Raw genomic sequence first — 19,321 nt, 5'->3', positions numbered from 1 at the left:
ACAACACTATGCATGTTTCTTTCTTCTTAATGAAAGGAAGAGATTAGAACATAAAATATTGGTATCATTAAACAACTTTTACACCTGTAACTTCATTTGTATGACTTATGGTCAATAGAACAGGAACTGCAAGTTGTCTTTAACGCAAAGGTTATTTTATTACCATGCTATTTCCACTAAAATTGATGCCAACTAGTGCGTGGCGGGTCCCTAAGCCTAAATGGTTTCCATGTCACAGCTGATGTGGTTCAATGGGTTTCTTTTCATGTCGGTCTACATCGGCGTGCTGTGTAAGTGTCATTTCTTTGACCCCTCTTGAAGAAAATTTCCCCACTCAGTTCTGCAGCAATCTATGAATTTCTGGGGTTAGCACACCTAATTGGACTCAAGGTTCAAACGTCTATGTGGGATGAATTAAGTCAACCCTTTTACGTAAAAATCAAGCTCTTGAATGATGTCAAGAAAGGTCATGTTTAAAATGAACTTTATTGACAAAAGAGTGATCATCCAAATCTAATAATATATCATCAATAAACTAGACTCCATTGTGGTGTGTTTTCTAAACATGATATGTTTATGTATTGATTGTATAAATATAATTCTTTCTTTAGACAACTCTTCATAGTTTCAGCAACAAGCTGTTCAAACATGGATATCGCAGGCCTTAAGATCATAGCCAAAGGGGGGACAAAGAAAAATGACTGACCTAGGGTTGGTTTAGTGGGAAACTACCAAACTCTCACCATTCTGATTTCCATGTAGACGCAGACAAACCATTTGTCACATGATTCTCATTCAAAGTACTTAGCTTATAGTTTCAACCTTGTGCCCCTCCCTCTCTAACAATAACCTGTCATGTCCAAGTAGCTTGAATCAGCAAATCAGAGAGAGAATGTATTGAGAATCAAAGTTTCCACATTAATCTTATGTAATATTTCTTTTTGATGTGAACGAAAGCTATTAGTAAAGAGACGAAAATATTTTCAATATGGAATTTGTTTGCTCTGCATTATATTAGGATTCGATCTAGAGTAATCGAGTTAACTCAGTCTTCTCTTTTGAAACAAATTTCGAATCGTCTTGGAACTTTTGAGACTGTACGGACACTGCCCTCTTACAGCGATGTGAAACTTGCTCAAGAAATTGCTATTGAGTTGGAGCATAAAAAGCATTTTGAGAGAATTAATACATTTTAGACAATAAAGAGCATGTGTTTGTGTTATTAGCATTTTGCTTATGTATGTGTATATCAATCCATTTAAAAAATAAAGAGGCTGCATAACTAATTCGGATGGAACTGAAAAATCAGATAGGAATAAGATAATGAGGCTTAAGTAACAAAACAAAATAATAATAATAACTAAAATGATGTTAGAAGTTATTGGTATTAAGTAGACTAAAATGAAAGCCGAGAAATGATTGTATGAAACTATTATTCCATGCCCTCTTTATCCATTTTTAATAGAAACACGACAAATTGGATTTTTCTTCCTGATTTTTAGTATTTTTTGTTGGATTTGAATTTTTTCAAAAGAAAAAAAGTTGAAAATCAGGAAAAAAAATCTAATTTTGTAAGGGATAGGGATAACGCGAGATCACAGTTTCATATCATCCTTTCTCAACGAAAGCCAAAGACAATGCCTAATGCTAAGATTATTACATATATAGCAAGTAAAGACTATTCGAAAAGAGCCGTGTTAAGAGGCTTGTCACTGAAAAATGATTTGGCTTCAGATTGACACTTGTTATGCAGTTCAATCATCGTAGATATCCGCCCCAACTTCTCCTCTAATTGCTTTTTTTCATCATAATCAATTGTCTTTGAAGCAAAATAAGCATAAGCAATGTTGATCAAGTGCTTTTTTGCAAATTCAACCTCCATATTGATCTGCAGAGCATCACAGATTGCATCTCTCCAAACTTTCAACTTAGTTATGTCAAAATCCTTTACCTCTTTCACCTCATTCATCTCCTTTATCGTGGTATAGAACATGACAAGCGTAGGATGAGCTGCACAGTCGCTGAGTTTGCTATTTTCTGTAATATTCCCATGTGTATCCTTTATTTTCTGAATTATAGGATCCAGAAAAGAAGGAAAGCAACCGTGCTCCACTTTGTTCAATTCCTCTTCCAACCCATTGAAGTTTGAATATTGTACATTTCTTTTAGTATTACCATCACATTCCTGGAGAAATATTGTCACTTGCTCAGCATCAAACTTTTCTCCATTCTCATCACTTGTTGAAAACATAATGTTAGTCCCGGCCGGGGAGTTTAGAATCTGAACATGATGGTGGGTTCAAATTAGGATTCTATTTAAATAATAATCAGTGAATATTGCAGGCTAAAGGAAAAGGATTTCATACCGGCCCGTTAAGTAGATCGAAATCAATAGGGACGTCGTCCTGAATATTTTGTTGCAAATTTAGTTAAAAGAAATAAACAAATGAAGTTTGAAAAAATGCATTAACAAATGATAATGGTGAAAACGTTTGGTTACCTGGCCAGCAAGCACAAGATTCTGATTGTATGGATCATCCCATTCAAACGAGGGCTTCGCTTATAGAATAGAAAACAAATTAACACTGGGATTTGGGAAGGAAATATAAAAATCAGGACAAAATATGAAAAATCTTTCTCCTACCACAGTCTGCATAACGTTCCGCAAGTCATTTCGAAGAGGCGATGCCTCGCTTACTGCCTTGCTTACTGCTGCGCTTACTGCCTCGCGTATTGCGTCCTTCACATATAAATCAGGGAGAAAAGAAATATTACTGCCATAGTCTTGGATTCTATTTTTTTATTTAAGTATCTTTTCATTACAGTACAATAAAAGTGATTATAAATGTGGAAATTGCAGTATACGTACTTTAACCTCCTGAATGCACCGCATACTATTTCCCCCTTCATTCCATCTCGCTATTGTATCCTTTATGTAAATGAGGAAAGATTTTTCAATATTTTATAATCACATAGACATCGAAATAATTAATTTATTTTTTGTTGCTATTCCATTTAATAATATTTGTAAATTTTCATTAGGTTGCGCCCTTCAAATAATAAAAATAATAATTAGATAACTAGAAAATTGGACTAAAATAATTTTAGTTATTTCAATTTCATTAAACTATTTAGGCAATTCAAAAGTTACATCTTGATTACCTCTATAATTATTTTAACTAAATTCACGATTAAGCATCTAAAGTATACTTATTTTCTCATTTTGATATCTAAAGTATCAATTTTCTCCATTTTTGGTCTATGCTAGAAAAGAACACTATTAGACAACTTTGACTAATGAAAAAACGTCACGTGACATGTTTTGGCCAATAAAAAAAATGCCACGTGACAATTAGGTTTATTTAAAATAAAAAAAATTAAATTTAAATATATTAAATATTTAGATATTAAAGAACACTTTTAATTTTGAACATCCATGTGGCGCTATTAGAACACGCCACGTGTCATTTTAAAAAATATTATACATATTATATTGATAAAAAATATAAAAAATTTTAAGGAAAAGTTTAAAAATATTTTTTATATAAATTTTAAAAATTCAAAATAAAATATATAAAATTTAAAAAGGTATTTAAATTTCAAGTAATTGAAAAAAAATTGAAATTTAAATACTTTTTAAAATTTTATATTTTAGACTTTTATAAAAAAATTATTTACAAACCTTTTTTTTGAACATTTTTTACAAATTTGTTTTTACATTTTTTTAATAATATTATTTATTTCAACTAATTTCTTTTCAATTACCGTATTTTTTTATAAATTTTATTTTTATAATTTATTTCTAGATTATATATATTTTCTAAATAATTATTTATTTTACATAAAGAAGCCACGTGACATTTTGTGATTGGCTATAAGAATTCTTTTTAAACGTCTGTAAATAAATGGATTAAAAAAATCTAATAAATAGAACAAAAAAAATAGTTTAAATATGAAAATGAGAAAACGAATATACTAAATCATGAATTAAACCATTAATAAATTATATTGAAAATGTTGATTCAATTTTAATTCTAACCATTTGAGAACTTATAAATTGAATTATGGTTAGGTAGAAAAGGACACGTATGTACTGCTACATATTTATTTCACCATGACAAAACTTTGTTAGATCCAAAGCAAAAATGTTACCTTCACAAAGTCAAAAGTCAACCCCAAGTCTCTCTTTTTCTTAAGGAAAAAAAGAAGAAGAAATGTTCTTAAACAATAAAATTTCATCTATAGAGATAAAATGGACAAAAACTTTTAGTGGAAGTTGAGCAGTTAAAAAATAAGGGCACATGTTTTCAACCAAAAACACACAATTTTTTGTACATAAATTCATAAAAAGTTGATGGAGATAGGTGTACCAAAAATCAAGTTGCATTTTATTTTATTTATTCAAAACATCGATAAATTAGTTTCGGATCCTTTCTGTTAAAAATTGATGTGATAGCCTGAAATAGGGCCTAATCGGAATAGTAGTTTCGTAACCACAAATCCAAAGTGAAATAGTTTAATTTTATAAATTTTTATTAGTTACTGATTGATTGAAATATTGTGTGAAAATATGGATAGGAAATTTTAATGCTTTAGTGCTTAATTGAATTTTTAGGACTAAATTGAGAAAAATGCAAAGTGTGTCTAATTAGTGATTAAATGATTTAATTGAATTATTGCATGAAATTGGAAGTGTTTATGTGGCAATTAGACCATAAATTAGTGTTATGGACACAAAAGGGTATTTCTAGAAAAATATCTAAGTAATGGGTCAAGGGCATTTTTGTCCAAATTGGGTAAAAGACAAAATAAAGAGAAAATAAGTGTCCATCTTCTTCAAAAATCAGAAGCTTGCTGCCGAAAGTTTCAGGTTACCATAGTTAAGGGTTTTGATTTTCCTAAGCTCAATTGTAAGTGATTTCTTGCCCCGTTTTTAATTATTTTCGTATTTTTATGCTTATTGAAGCTTGAATTTCATGTTTCTACCATTTAATTTAAATGAAATTAAAGTTTAAAAATTGACCCATTCATGATATAATTGTAAATTGATTAGTGATGTTAGATAATGAATGTTTGAAGTGTTAATTATAAGTTTTACTAGATGAATTTCAATGAAAAATGTTGAAAAAGGGCTAAATTGTGAAAGATGGTAAAGTGTGCATAAAGTTGTGATTTTGTGAAATTGAGGCCTGTTATGAGCATGAAATATGATTTAGTGAAGTTTGAAATTTAAGAATTTAGTGAATTTTATTTTTACGAGCTTAGGGACAAAAGTGGAATTTTTGAAAAGTTATGGGGAAAAATGTAAATGTGTCAAAATGTTGTGTATGAATTGTATTTGAATGGAATATTGATAAAATGTATTAAATTGTGTTAATATAGATCAAGAAAGAAGAAATAGTGCAAGTGATCGGGGAAAAGAGAAAGTTATCGACTAAATTACAAAAATAGTCGTTTTGCATCCGAGGTAAGTTATATGTAAATAATAGTTATATTTGTATAAATTGTGAATTATATTTGATATGTGAATTAATATTGAATGTGGAAGGAAAGTTGTTCATGAATTATTCAAGTGATAAAGTGTTGAAAATAAAGTGTTAAGTGTAAATTCCCGGTTGAACTTAGGAATAGAATTGGATACAAGTGACATGTCACTAGAGACCAGTGTTACAGTGTTACAGTGTTACAGTGAGTCCCGGGTGCTGGGTGATCTAGCATGTGTTGCAGACACCTGACAGCTTGTGTGAGCAGGCCCGTGGACATTTCCAGTGTTATTGATCAGTGGTAGCTTCGGCTACATTTCAGTGGTAGCTTTGGCTACATTCAGTGGTAGCTTCGGCTACATATCAGTGGTAGCTTCGGCTACATATCAGTGTGGCACTTATGTGCTAAATCTCTACGTATCCGTGTATATTCCAAGTGTTCAACGGGATTAATAATGAATTAAAGTGAATATGAAATGTTAAGTGTGAAAATGTATATGCAAGTGAATTGGTAAGATTGTGTATGTGTAAGTGATTGAAATTGCTAAGAAATGTTTTGATTAGTTATATGTTAAAAGTGTTAATTATTAAATGAGTAATTATTGTTTACATGTAACTTACTAAGCTATTTATAGCTTACACATCTCTTTCTTTCCTTTGTTTTATAGTGATTTGAACTTGATCGAATAGTGGACCGTCGGAGCTCGTATCACACTATCATAACCATCTCGGTATTATGTGCTTTTCAAAATGTTTAAACTATGGCATGTATAGAGTCTTAATCATTTTGGGCATGTCCAAATGATATGGCTAATGTTAGCTATTGAAGTAGTTATTAAAGAATATGTTTTGGAGTTATGTATGTTTAAATGGTAACTAATTCAAAGAAGCAGTTTCTTTTACAGCAGCAGTGATGTGAATATGAAAAATCACCATAAATAGTAGAAATGGAATTAGAGGGTGAATGATATATAGAATTAAAGCTTATCAAGTCTATTTTTACATGAAAGAAACGGTGTAGGCAAAGGAATTTTAGATTTTGAGATATTTAAATTTTAGTGAGACAGGGTCAGAATGGTTTTTGAAGTCCCCTGTTCTAACTTTAGAAAATCATTATAAATTGTACAGAAATAATTATAGGTCATAATTTATATGTTTAGATTCCTTAGTGAGTCTATTTTCAAAATAAATTAATGGTAACCTTATATGAATTCTGTACAATTAGATATTTGATTTTTAGCGCCAAGAGGTCAGATCTGTCGAGCTGTGAAACAGGGGATACTTTAATGAATAAACTGTACTAATGTGCTAAGTCAAAAATTCTGAAAATTTTATGGTAAGTAGGAATATGAGTCTAGTTTTACGTAAAATTTACGGATTTAAATTTTGAGTTTCGTAACTCAAGTTATAATTAAATTAGTGACAGTTGCGCAAGTGGACAGTGTTGTTATGAACAGTGAATTTAATTTTAAAAGCAAATTTTTATGCTCCGAATCGGTAAGTTAAATTGGATGACATCTCGTACTCGATTCCGGAGACGGTCTCGGGTAAGGGGTGTTACAATTGATATGATTGACGGAATAACTAAACAGTAATATATAAAGGCCAGTTTTTAATAGTAGAAATAGACGAAACTTTTAACTAAAAGACCAGTTTACTCTTTTATTTAACGTACAGAAATTATTTTGTCAATTTTTTAAGTAAAGAGTGACAAATGCAATCTAACTCCCTCAATGATACTTGTACCTACATAATTTGTTCAACATTTAATCTTATTTTATGAATAAATGAATTAGTCTTCAAATGGATCTTCATTTTAATACAAACCGATGATGACATTTTTAATATTATAAGTAAAGTTAGAAAAAATATTTAATTTTTATGTTATGGGGGCAATTATGGATCTGAAGTCATCTTTTTGTGCTTTGTATCTTTATCTATACTATTGTAAAATTTCAGTTATTTGGACTTGGTGATACCTGTTTAATTAGGAAAGAAGAAAAAAATATTTATATATTTATAATTTTATTTTTAAGAAAATAAAATATATTTTTACTTTTTAATAAAAATATTTAAATAAATTATATAAATAAACATCGTTTTTTTTACTATTTTATACTTTTCTTTTAATTAATTAATTATTTTTATAAAAATATATAAATAAATAACTATTCATTAATTACACTCACGGGTACTTATACAAACAAACTTCACTCGTCTCTTTCAACTATGTATACTATGTACGTAACTTCTTTCAAAAACAAAAAATAAAAAATAAAAAAGAAGAGCAAACTATTACGTAAATTAGTAAGTACTTTTTTTTTAAATTTATATACATTTAAATAATTTTAATTTAAATACTAGTATAGTAAATAAGAAAAATGATTGTGTATTATCAGTTACTGAAGCTTTAACCCAACTTGATTACTAGTTAAAGCCTTAGATTTATTATCATGTATTAATATATTACCAATAAGGCATCATGACTTACCCGTATATCTGTAAGTGTCTGCAGCAAGTTGCCTTCATTGATGCTGCTAAAGGCTTCCAAGAGCTGCTTGAGAATCGGGGCTGCTTTTGTAAGTTCCACTACAATGTCCTGAGAGTAAAGATTTTTTAGTCATACATTTATTCAAAGCTGAAACCTGAAAGCAAAAGGCTCTAACCCTGTTTTCCTGTCGAGCTTTTTGATCGGTGACTCTCTTGTTCTTCTTTTGGTTGTCGGTTAGAAAATGACTTGGTCTACCTCTTTGCTTCGGCTGCTCAGAAGATTCTCCAGACATGCTTTGGATGGAATGCAGTCGAAGTAGATGCTGCAAAAGTGAGGATATATAAATGACCTTCAAGTTTGTTTGGGAATTTTACGTCATGATCATAACTAGGGAAGAAGCAGAAATCCTCCTTAAATAATCAAGAAGAGGGTTTAGCCTTTAGCTGAATGAGGAACATACAAGGATGCACCCAGAAGCTTTAGGACTACACCTTATCCTTTAGCTTTAGCTGCTAGGAATCACAAAATGTAAATTAATATCTATATATAGAGAACAATGCTACACATAACATCTAAAACGACTATACTGTAGCAATATATTTATTTATTTATTCTTGCGCGAGAGAAGGAAAAGATTAAAAGCTTAAAGCTTGAGGACCTTTGATAGGAACCGCGCGACTCAAAATAATTTTTCCTGCTTACTGCCTGCCTGCCTACCTACGACCACCGTGAAGCGCGAGAGTTAATCCCAATAAATCAACCCAACATAAATGGTTCCATAATACTGCCAAAAATAATTTATAATTTTATGAACACATGATATTATCTCTAAAAGTAAATTTATTTTACACAAATACATATAGAGTTATTACCACAAATATAAATTTAATTTTTTAAATAATTTTTATTTGTTATAATTTAAATGTACTAGTAAGAAATTAGTGTTAACAAATTACCAATTTAGAGATCATGTCTTGTATGATGCTATATTCAGAATTCTAACTGTTTGTGTCCAAATTTGACAATTAAAGTAATTAATTGAAAAAAAATCAAGAATATATTTAAACTAGCGAGTTAAAATTGATTTAACCGGTTTAACTTTGAACTAGGTCATTCTAAAAAATAGTTGTTTGATGAATTCAATCATTAGTCGTTAAAAATACTCCCTCACTTCTCACAATATTCTTAAATGGCTTACCTTTTCAAGGGAAATTACACTTATAAACTGTTTACATTTGCCACAAGTTTTGTAGGTGCATCAGGGTTTTTTTTGTTTGTTTGTTTGTTTTTTTAAGAGTTGGCAATTTTGATTTTGTAATATTAGAGTCCAAATTTTGTAGGTGCCCCTTTCCATAATCACAGCGATTGATTTAGAGTTGGAAATATTACTATTTGCTTCTCTTGGTTTTTTTAAAATCTAAATTTGACACATCGCTCTTCATATATCATTCTACCAATACAACAATTTATATCATGGTATGACATAATTGATGTAAAGCTCTCATAGGTCATTTCCTCAATTTCTAAACAATTTTCCATTAAAGATGTCGATCAGTTGCACTATTTCCTCAAAGGTATTAAAGAATTCAGATGGTCTCATTTTATTACAATCAAATTACATTTTTGGTTAACAGGGTATGAATGTAAGCGAAGGAGTTCAAACACCCATAAGAGTATCATAAGCACTTCAAACAAATGATGGAACATCGCTTATAGATGCTACTCACTATTGACAGGTGATTGGCAAATTGCAATATTTGTCTTTTTGCAACCTGACGTCTACTTTTTTGTGAATAAGCTCTCATAGTTTATGCACCCCCCATCCCAAATACATTAGAAAGCTATTAAGAGGGTTTTACGTTATCTGAAAAACACAACACAATATGGTTTGCGTATAACTATAAGAACAAAGAAACCAATCTTTAAACACATAGAGACGCTAACTAGGTCGACAATCTAAATGATCGTGTCTCCATTACTGGCTACATTGTTTACTTTGGTTTGAATCCAATAAGTTGGTCCTCAAAGAAGAAACCCACCATTGTCTGACTCCGACCTTCGACCTAAGTCAAGTATCAAGCAGTTGCCAACGAACTTGCAGGGACTATATGGGTAAAACAAACCTTCTTCTTAAGCTACACATTCCTATACCAAGACCTCCTACAATTTATTATGACAATGTTGGTGTCACCAACTTGTGCCAAAACGCAGTATTTCATAGTCATATAAAGCATGTTATAGTGGACTTCCATTATGTTCACGAATCACGATCAGGTGCAAGCCAATAAAGAGATTAAAACATGCAGACACTGTTTTAGTTACACTATGCATTCGCCAAATTTGTATTTAATGTATTATTATCATTGAATTCAAGAAAAAAAAGTTTATTACTTGTATATTTCTTTCCTCTAATATCACTTTAACCACTTAATGATGACCCGTGAAAAAAATACATCATACCTATCCATGTTGAAGTTTTTTATAGCTGAAGTCATAAAAAGATGGATCATATATTTGTCTGTTTGTAGTTAAAATTTAATAGTTCATAAAAGTTTAAAAAAATACATAAAACTATTAAAATTTTAAAAAAATTTATTTTAAAACATATATCCATATTAATACCACATAAGTATCGTGTCCAGTCAACTTTTCTCTAAAATATAATTTGATTAAATTTAAATGCCCAAAAAAATAGATCAAAATGATAAAAATGTCAAGTATAAGGGGTTAAATTTATAATTATACTAAATATTAATAGTTGAGGATAAAGTGAGTTCGAGCATCTAAATCTTACAGGGAACAAATAATTGAAAGTGAGAAAGTTAAAAGAAGCCATTAAACTTTTCGCCCACTGCCTACCAATCAACATGCAGCGCGAGAGTTTTATAAAACAATAATAAAATCTTTGGTGGGACAAATGTTTACAGCGCACGCTCGCCCTTTAACACCTCTCGCGTTTCTTTCTTTGTTGGCGCGCGCTTTTCTTTCCAACGACTCCTTCAGTCAAGACTTAGACTTAGATCCACCATTATATAAACAAGTGTGGGAATATTATTGATTCAGTAGTAGTCTTAAGTTTGTTCTCAAAATTCATCTTGGCCTTGCTTATTTTGCAGTAATAGGTAATTCTATTCTTACAAATTACCTGTCTTTTTTTATGATTTCTGCTTCAGTGATTGATTTTTTTTTTATTTTTTTAGTTTGTTATGAATCAATCATGGCTTGGTTGGTTGCTTTTTTGTTTAAATTTTGATTAATTGAATCTGTTTCTGTGAGTGAGTCTACAAAGATTCAAACTGGTGATTGAAGATGGGTTGGTAAAATGGTGTTCAATCTGGCTGTTTTTGTTTTTAAATTTGTCTTATGATTTCTTTTTGGCAATCATATATATGGTGAGATCTGGCTGTGCTGCGGCAGATAATAGAAGAATGACGGAAGAAAATCTAAACCATAAAGAAAAGAAAGCAAAATCGGATGCAGAACAGAGAAGAAGAATAAGAGAAGAATATGAAAAGCTTACAGTGACAGAACAGCCCAAAAAACAGATGAAGGCAGCCAAATCGAACACAAATATATCTTCTGCTTCAAAACATGGAAAGGTGTTGTTCAAATCTCTTTTCATGCTTCTTCTTGGTGGGTTTAGACTTTAGAATTGATGTGCATCTCCATGATTTAAACTGCAGGTTGATGATGAGTACGTAGAAAGTTTTATGGAGCAACTTAAAGCCAAAGTGAAGAGTGAAGTACATTATTCAGACTTCCAAATCTTAGAAGAGGATTTAAAGAAGGATGTGACAACGGTTGGGAAATTTAGTGTTCCGCTACGCCTGGCTCCTATTGCAAACAGAATCGAGGATGGTTTTGGTGACATTACTTCAGGCAGTTCACAAAGTAACTTTGCAGCTGAGCCTACCTATATTCTGTTCTGTGCTGCCATCAAAGAGATGGATGATCTCGAACTAGACCAGGTCAACGAGACTAAATTCTTGTTGTGGCGAGATGCAATTAACAATGCCCTCAACCTTCAATTCAATGTGGATTTTGCCATTGAGCACCTCTTTAAAATTGCGCGTGCATATTTTGGTTTCATAGCAATGGAAGGGAAAAGCGGTGAAGAGATGCTCAAGCTCAAGAATGTAGATGGGAATATGGAGGTCCTCGAAGATTGTCTACGTGAAGCTGAATATTTTAGAGGCAAGCCTCTTAGCACCGGTCTGCTCCTTTAGTGATTTTCTACCTTAAGCCATGCCACCTTTATGTTTCTGCCTTTCGTCTTTGTCTTTGTTACATTGTAATGTCTTTCTATGTTTAATGAAATAGCAATTATGATCTTAAAGTTATTCCTAAACAACTTGTAGTTGTAGTATTTCTTTTTCTTACCCCAAGCTGCATGTAGATTCAGGCACTGCTTTTTCTCATAATCTCACCTTCTTTTTTTTATCAAAAAGAAAACCCTTAGATGTTGCCGTTGTTGGCTTGCTGCCCATTTGGGACAAATCCCACGACAATGCAAGGCATGTCGTCGTAAACCAAAATCCAAATTACCAAACTTCACTAATCTTATATCTCTATAAAATTTATATTACAGAATAAACAAAGATACATGTATCGAAATTTAGGATAAAAGTAAGCCACACAATAATTATTTACACACAAAATTGGATAATTTGACATTCCACTAAATTGATATTTCAAATAACAAAATTAAGTAAAATTTCTTAAAATTATTGATTTTATTGATCTTCCAGTCACACTTCATTTCCGTTGCATTGTTCTATATCATAAATAATCTCAGCAACAATGGGTTAGAACATAATTAACTTTAGTGACAATTATTTAGAACGAAGATTACATTTAACCTTAACTGCAATGAGTCAGAAAAATATTAACGACAACTATGCTTTTGTGGCTCAATATATATAAATATATGCAAACAAAACATGTATAGATGAACAAAAAACATAATCAGGTATAGATGCCAAATTTTCTTCAGATCCCTTGATCCAAATTATGGGGTGATTGAGCTTTAAATCAGCTGAGAATGGATTTTGAGAGTTTTCAGACCTAATTGAAAATTTATTTAATCTTAAAATCACTAAATTAAATTTTGATTTAGTTTTAAGGTTAATTTGGAATTTCATGTTTAAATTTAGGACCAAATTGAAATTTTTATTTAATTTTGGATTTTGGTTAAAGTTTAATTAATTTTTTATTTTAAAAGACAGAATAAAATAACTAAATTTGTTCAGATTAAATTAGAATTTATTTTATTTTAGATCCAATTTTAAAATAATTTTAATTTAATTGAATGGCGAAATTTTGACTTATATTTAAATATGTCTATTAAGTTTAGAAAAGACAGAAATTGAATTTCAAAATAAAATCAAAATTTTGAAGTGAATATATGGTTTTGTTTTAAATTAAATTTTAAATGAAAATCAACCTTTTTCCTCCATGAGAAGTAAATATGTTGTGAGTATGTTTCAAGTTAAATAGCAATGAGATCTAGAAAGAGTCACACTCAATAAACTAAAAAGACGGTGTTATGTTTTTGGAAGGGCAGCCATTTTTGTATGCTCTCCTTGGGCAACAACGCTGGCATTTTCATCGTAGTGCCTGAATCTACATGCAGCTTAGGGTAAGAAGAAGAAATACTACAAGTTATTTTGGGAATAAATTGAAGATCGTAAATGCTATTTGATTAAACATAGAAAGACACTAAGATGTTACAAAGGCAAAAACATAAAAAGAGAATTGAAGAGAAAGGCGGCCTGGCTAATGGCTTATGCTAGAATAATACTAATGGAACAGACCGATGCCCAAGAAATATTTAGCTGCACGGAAACAATCCTCGACGAATCCATCTTTGTTGTTGAGCATGTCTTTAGTATTGCTTTAAAACCAATATATGCACGAGCAATTCGTTTCAGGTGTTCAATGGCGAAACCCACTCCGAATTGAAGGTTGTGGGCATTGTTGATTGCATCTCGCCACAACAATATTTTAGTCTCGTTGACCTGGTCTAGTTTGAGATCATCCATCTCTTTGATTGCAGCACAGAACAGAATATAGCTAGGTTTAGCTGCACAATCACTTTGCGTACTGCTAGCAGTAATATCACCATAAATATCATAGATTCGGTGTGCAATGGGAGCCAGACGAAGTGGAACATTGAATCTCCCAACCATTATCAGGTCCTTTCCTAAACCCTTTTCTAAGATTTCAAAGTGGGAATTGTCTACTTCACTCTTAACATTAGCATTTAGTTGCTCCATAAATTTTTCTACAACCTGCAGTTTAAGAGGAATAAATTATCCAAATAAAACAGTTTATTCCGGTGTTGAAAATTTAAAAGATAGGGAAGAAGAGACCCAGCACCTTTCCTTGTTCTGAAGCAGAAGATATCTCTTCAAACACCGTTGCGTTTTCTTCTTCTAATTCTGCTTTGAGCTTTTTGTGTTGTTCTGTCACATTAGGCTTTCTATATTCTTCACTCATTCTTCTAGGCGTTGCTTCCTTTTCTTTATGATTTGCATTTTCTTCTGCCATTGTTATGTTCTCTGCTTCCACTAGTATCACATTCCATTGATCTATTGCTGCAGAAAATTAAGCACAAGATATAACACAAACTGAAAATAAAAGCAATCAGACCCAAGGACTAACATAACATGATTTTATAACTTTGAATAAGCAGTTGGAATCTTGTAGATGGAAAGAAACAATTTGAGAACCCAAGTCAACATGACCAGCAGCAAACTGAAATTTAGCTTAGCCAACGATGATTGATGGGAAAGTGAAAAATAAAGAAAAATCCCAGGATTTAATGAGCCACAGATGATTGAAATTTCTAAGAATGAAATTACCTTGGGCAATAGCAATTTGGAGGAAGATGGAGGAAGTGGCTGTGGAAGTCTAAGATTTACACTGCTTATATACCAAAACCATTCGAAAGTAATCGCCATACTCCTATTCGCGCGCTAAATTTCCTATTCATCTATTCTTATTACAACGCGAGCTGGTATTAAAGGATCCACACGTGCGAGCCAACACTTCCAGCCCACAATGGAATACAAGATGGTGCACGTTTTCAAATGATAATGCATTCCCCCTCTCTACTCTTTCTATTAAGGGGAAATTCCATAAATAGTCCCTCAACTATAAATTTTTTTCATTTTAAGCATCTAAAATAAAAATCTTACAACTTAAGCACTCATGTTACATAGTTCATTCATTTTAATCAAACTAATTGAATTTGTTTGACCACCGATCCGATTCTAAAAATCTTGAATAAGATATTCTCATAAAATAACCTAATAAAAATTTCTCATTATATGTATGACATCTAAAGAAAACCATTTGTGGCCTCAAAACTATTTATATTATTGATCTTCCAGTCACAATTAATTCCAGTGGCATAGGTCTAAATCACAAATAATCTCAACAACAGTGGGTTAAAACAAAAACCACAATTAACTTTAGTGAAATTTATTTAGAATGAAAATCACAATTAATCTTAATTATAATGGGTCAGAAATATATCAAAGGCAACTCATGATTCTGCATCTCAATATATATAAACCTTCCTCGCTAAACTGGTAGCATAAATTGAAATCGATTTTGTTATACCTCCAACTTAGCATGGCACGTGATAAGATATAGGGCAGCCTGTAGATGGCCTTTCATTGGGAGAGGTCCGCAAATAACTCCCTTATATTTTGCCTGAGCCAATCTAAAGAATCGACACAACAATCTTATTTCAACCTAGCAACCTTACTCTAAAAGTGCTTCACATCAACTTTAGGAGTCTCTTTCTCCCTCTCTTTACTTTCATTCTTCGCATGAACAAATACTTTTCTCTCGTGTCTTCTCCTCTTTGTTAGTTACTTGACTCAACATATTACCATCACAATTAATATGTCAACATAACCAACATTTAACTCATGTTAATAGCATCAAAGCATAGTAATACTATGAAGTAAAGCAATACATATATTTCGAATTGTCCAATTAGTAATTATACTAAGTAAGACTTATTTATATTACAAAACACATATCATTCAAAACAAATTTTGATATTTTCATTTGAAGAATCTTATGTAATGAATCATAAATATATACAAACAAAACATGAATAGATGAACAAAAAGCATTCGGGTGTAGACCCTTAATTTTGTCTGGATTTTTTTATTCAAATTACGGGGTGATTGAATTAGCTGAGAATAAATTTTGAGAGGTTTTAGATTTAATTAAATCTTGATTTAATTTTAAGGTTTAAACTAGAATCTCATGTTTAAATTTAGGACCAGATTGAATGTTTTATTTAATTTTGAATTATAGTTGAAGTTTAATTGATTTTTCATTTAAAAAAGCCCGAATAAAATAGTTAAACTTATTTAGATTAAATTAAAATTTATTTATTTTAGAACCGGTTGAAAAATAATTTTGATTTAATTGACTGATATTTTGGTGAAATTTTAACTTTAGAATATTTAAATATGTATTTTAAGTCTAGAAAAGATAGAAATTGATTTCCAAAATAAAATCAAATTTTTGAAATGAAAATATGGTTTTGTTTTAGATTAATTTTGGGATAAATTTCAAAACTATATATGAATTTTTATTTAATATGCATTTGTATACATGAACTTTGATTTTGTGTAATTTTATATATGAAATTTTGATTTAATCAAATTCTCACATAGTATTAACACAATTATTGATATAACATCATTTTATGTTTATAATATTACAGAAATAATTATATTTATCCAATATAAAAATAAATTGAAGTATTTATTTTTTAAATGTTTATGATTGAATCAAAACTAAAGTTGCATGCATACATTTGAACTACAATCAAATTTTCGTGTATATAATTGCACTAAATTAAAGTTCATATATATAATTGCACATTAAACTAAAATTCATGTATAATTTTAAGATTTATCCCATTAATTTTTAAATTGATATTTATTTTGAGAATCCAAATGCAAGTTCAAGTTGGGCCAATTAGAGAATCCAAATCCAAGTTAGAAGTGCGGTCTAAACCACAGTATAATTTGGGGTTACATTTTTAATAAAACTAATATAATTTAGGCTTAATTTAATATTACTTCTCAAGAGTGCTTTTGGATTAAAAAGCACTTTTAAACAAAAGCTAAATTTTTTTTACTTCTACTTTTGGCTAAATAAAATTGTTTTTGTAAAGTTTTTTTTTCTCCAAAAATACTTTTGAAAAGCTAAAAAGCATCTTGTAAACAATAACGTGCTTTTTTATCCTAAAATTATTTCTTAGAAGAAATGTTAAACTGGCTTTTAAGATATTGGTTTCAATAATGAAGTTCCAATGGATAAAGAATTCTTTATAAAAAATATATTGCTGTTCTTCTCTACCCTACCCTGATGAATCTTGTCTTGGAAGTTGAGGTTTATATGAAAAAAATCTGTGTCACCGAAACCATGAGTATTAAGATAGCAATATGATCATCACTCTTGGTTTTCAAAGTTCCCAGCTATATATGATGCACACATTGAATAAATGATAGTTTATTAAACATAGAAAGACTTAAAATATGACAAAAGAAAAAGGTAGTAGCTGATAGTGATAAGTGGCATAGGTAATGGCTTTAGGTAGAAAATTACTAACGGAGCAGACCGGTGCTAAGAGGCTTGCCGCAAAAATATTCAGCTTCACGTAAACAAGCTTCGGGGACCTCCATATTCCCATCTACATTCTTGAGCTTGAGCATCTCTTCACCACTTTTCCCTTCCATTACTTTGAAACCAAAATATGCACGCGCAATTTTAAAGAGGTGCTTAATGGCGAAATCCACATTGAATTGAAGGTTGAGGGCATTGTTAATTGCATCTCGCCACAACAATAATTTAGTCTCGTTGACCTGGTCTAGTTTGAGATCATCCATCTCTTTGATGGCAGCACAGAAGAGAAGATAGGTAGGCTTAGCTGCACAGTCACTTTGTGAACTGCGTGAAGTAATATCACCAAACCCATCTTTTATTCTGTTTGCAATAATAGCCAGGCGTAGCGGAACACTAAATCTCCCAACCATTCTCAAATCCTTCCCTAAATCCTCTTCTAAGATTTGGAAGTCTGAATAATCTACTTCACTCTTCACTTTGGCTTTAAGTTGCTCCATAAAACTTTCTACGCACTCATCATCAACCTGCAGTTTAAGTCATGGAGATGCACATCAATTCTAAAGTCTAAACCCACCAATAAGAAGCATGAAAAGAGATTTGAACAACACCTTTCCATGTTTTGAAGCAGAAGATATACTTGCGTCTCCTTCTTCCATTATTATTGTATTCTTTGTGTTCGAATTGGCTGCCTTCATCTGTTTTTTGGGTTGTTCTGTCACTGTAAGCTTTTCATGTTCTTCTCTCATTCTTCTTCTCTGTTCTGCTGCCAATTTTGGTTTCTTTTCTTTATGATTTGGATTTTTTTCCGTCATTCTTCTACTATCTACCGCAGCACAGCCAGATCTCACCATATCTATTGTTGCCAAAAATAAATCATAACACAAATTTAAAAACAAAAACAGCCAGATTGAACACCATTTTGCCAACCCAGCTTCAATCACCAGTTTGAATCTTTGTAGACTCACTCACAGAAACAGATTCAATTAATCAAAATTTAAACAAAAAAGCAACCAACCAAGCCATGATTGATTCATAACAAACTAAAAAAAAAAATCAATCAGTGAAGCAGAAATCATAAATAATGAATTAGCTAATTTTGTAAGAATATAATTACCATTACTGCAAAATAAGCAAGGCCAAGATGAATTTGGAGAACAAACTTAAGACTACTACTGAATCAATAACATTCCCACACTTGTTTATATAGATGATCGTTGGAAAGAAAAAATATAAAAAAAGGTAGCGCGCGACAACTGTTACACATAACATCTAAAACTGTAGCAAATATATTTATTTATTCTTGGGTGAGAGAAAGAGCTTAAAGCCTGAGGACCTTTGATGGGGAACCGCGCGACTCAAAATAATTCTTTCTGCTTACTGCCTGCCTACCTACGACCACCGTGAAGCGCGAGAATTAAACCCAACGTAAATGATTCCATAATACCACCAAAAATAATTTATAATTTTACGCTCAGCTAGTGTATCATATAAATAAATTTATTTACACGAATACATATAGAGTCATTACTGCAAATATAACTTTAGAATCTTTTTAATAATTCTGTTATAATTCAAACCTAATTTAATTATACTACAAAGACGTAAGTGTTAACAAGCTACCCATTCAGAGACCGTCTTTTATGAGTTTCAAGTTCATTGATGCAATACTCAAATTTATCCATCTAGA

General features: G+C 31.0%; 4 protein-coding genes across 8 annotated transcripts; 1 reads left to right on the top strand and 3 right to left on the bottom strand.

The window, feature by feature from the left end:
• Positions 1–1,402: 1,402 nt before the first annotated feature.
• Positions 1,403–8,735, bottom strand: LOC107937958 (uncharacterized). The gene is made up of 9 exons (XM_041098540.1): positions 8,633–8,735; positions 8,435–8,483; positions 8,150–8,296; positions 7,975–8,082; positions 2,870–2,929; positions 2,645–2,740; positions 2,501–2,554; positions 2,367–2,405; positions 1,403–2,281 (listed from the first exon to the last, which is right to left on the bottom strand). The coding sequence occupies exons 3-9, from the start codon at positions 8,264–8,266 to the stop codon at positions 1,679–1,681; spliced, it is 1,077 nt and encodes a 358-aa protein (XP_040954474.1). The 5' UTR covers positions 8,267–8,296; positions 8,435–8,483; positions 8,633–8,735; the 3' UTR covers positions 1,403–1,678.
• Positions 8,736–10,832: 2,097 nt separating this feature from the next.
• LOC107886387 (uncharacterized) lies at positions 10,833–12,314 on the top strand. Of its 3 annotated transcripts, none has more exons than XM_016810334.2 (3): positions 10,833–11,096; positions 11,392–11,573; positions 11,658–12,314. In XM_016810334.2, exons 2-3 carry the CDS (start codon positions 11,403–11,405, stop codon positions 12,198–12,200), a joined length of 714 nt encoding a protein of 237 aa, XP_016665823.1. In that variant the 5' UTR covers positions 10,833–11,096; positions 11,392–11,402; the 3' UTR covers positions 12,201–12,314. The 3 variants fall into 3 exon arrangements, with proteins under 3 accessions (XP_016665823.1, XP_016665822.1, XP_040954473.1); XM_041098539.1 differs by having other exon boundaries at positions 10,948–11,096; positions 11,372–11,573; XM_016810333.2 differs by having other exon boundaries at positions 10,945–11,573.
• Positions 12,315–13,652: 1,338 nt separating this feature from the next.
• LOC121219881 (uncharacterized) lies at positions 13,653–15,036 on the bottom strand. Its single transcript, XM_041098538.1, has 3 exons — positions 14,838–15,036; positions 14,353–14,570; positions 13,653–14,264 (listed from the first exon to the last, which is right to left on the bottom strand). The coding sequence occupies exons 2-3, from the start codon at positions 14,521–14,523 to the stop codon at positions 13,758–13,760; spliced, it is 678 nt and encodes a 225-aa protein (XP_040954472.1). The 5' UTR covers positions 14,524–14,570; positions 14,838–15,036; the 3' UTR covers positions 13,653–13,757.
• Positions 15,037–17,504: 2,468 nt separating this feature from the next.
• On the bottom strand, positions 17,505–19,096 carry LOC107886384 (uncharacterized). 3 transcript variants are annotated; one of them, XM_016810320.2, is made up of 3 exons: positions 18,968–19,096; positions 18,243–18,487; positions 17,505–18,158 (listed from the first exon to the last, which is right to left on the bottom strand). In XM_016810320.2, the coding sequence occupies exons 2-3, from the start codon at positions 18,483–18,485 to the stop codon at positions 17,616–17,618; spliced, it is 786 nt and encodes a 261-aa protein (XP_016665809.1). In that variant the 5' UTR covers positions 18,486–18,487; positions 18,968–19,096; the 3' UTR covers positions 17,505–17,615. The 3 variants fall into 3 exon arrangements, with proteins under 3 accessions (XP_016665809.1, XP_016665811.1, XP_016665810.1); XM_016810322.2 differs by lacking the exon at positions 18,968–19,096 and adding an exon at positions 18,749–18,921; XM_016810321.2 differs by lacking the exon at positions 18,968–19,096 and having other exon boundaries at positions 18,243–18,713.
• Positions 19,097–19,321: the final 225 nt, after the last annotated feature.

This window comes from Gossypium hirsutum, chromosome D08, assembly GCF_007990345.1.
Source record: "Gossypium hirsutum isolate 1008001.06 chromosome D08, Gossypium_hirsutum_v2.1, whole genome shotgun sequence".
Classification (NCBI taxonomy): domain Eukaryota; kingdom Viridiplantae; phylum Streptophyta; class Magnoliopsida; order Malvales; family Malvaceae; genus Gossypium; species Gossypium hirsutum.
Note: the sequence above shows the minus strand (reverse complement) of the source record. Positions and strands in the feature narration are given on the sequence as shown.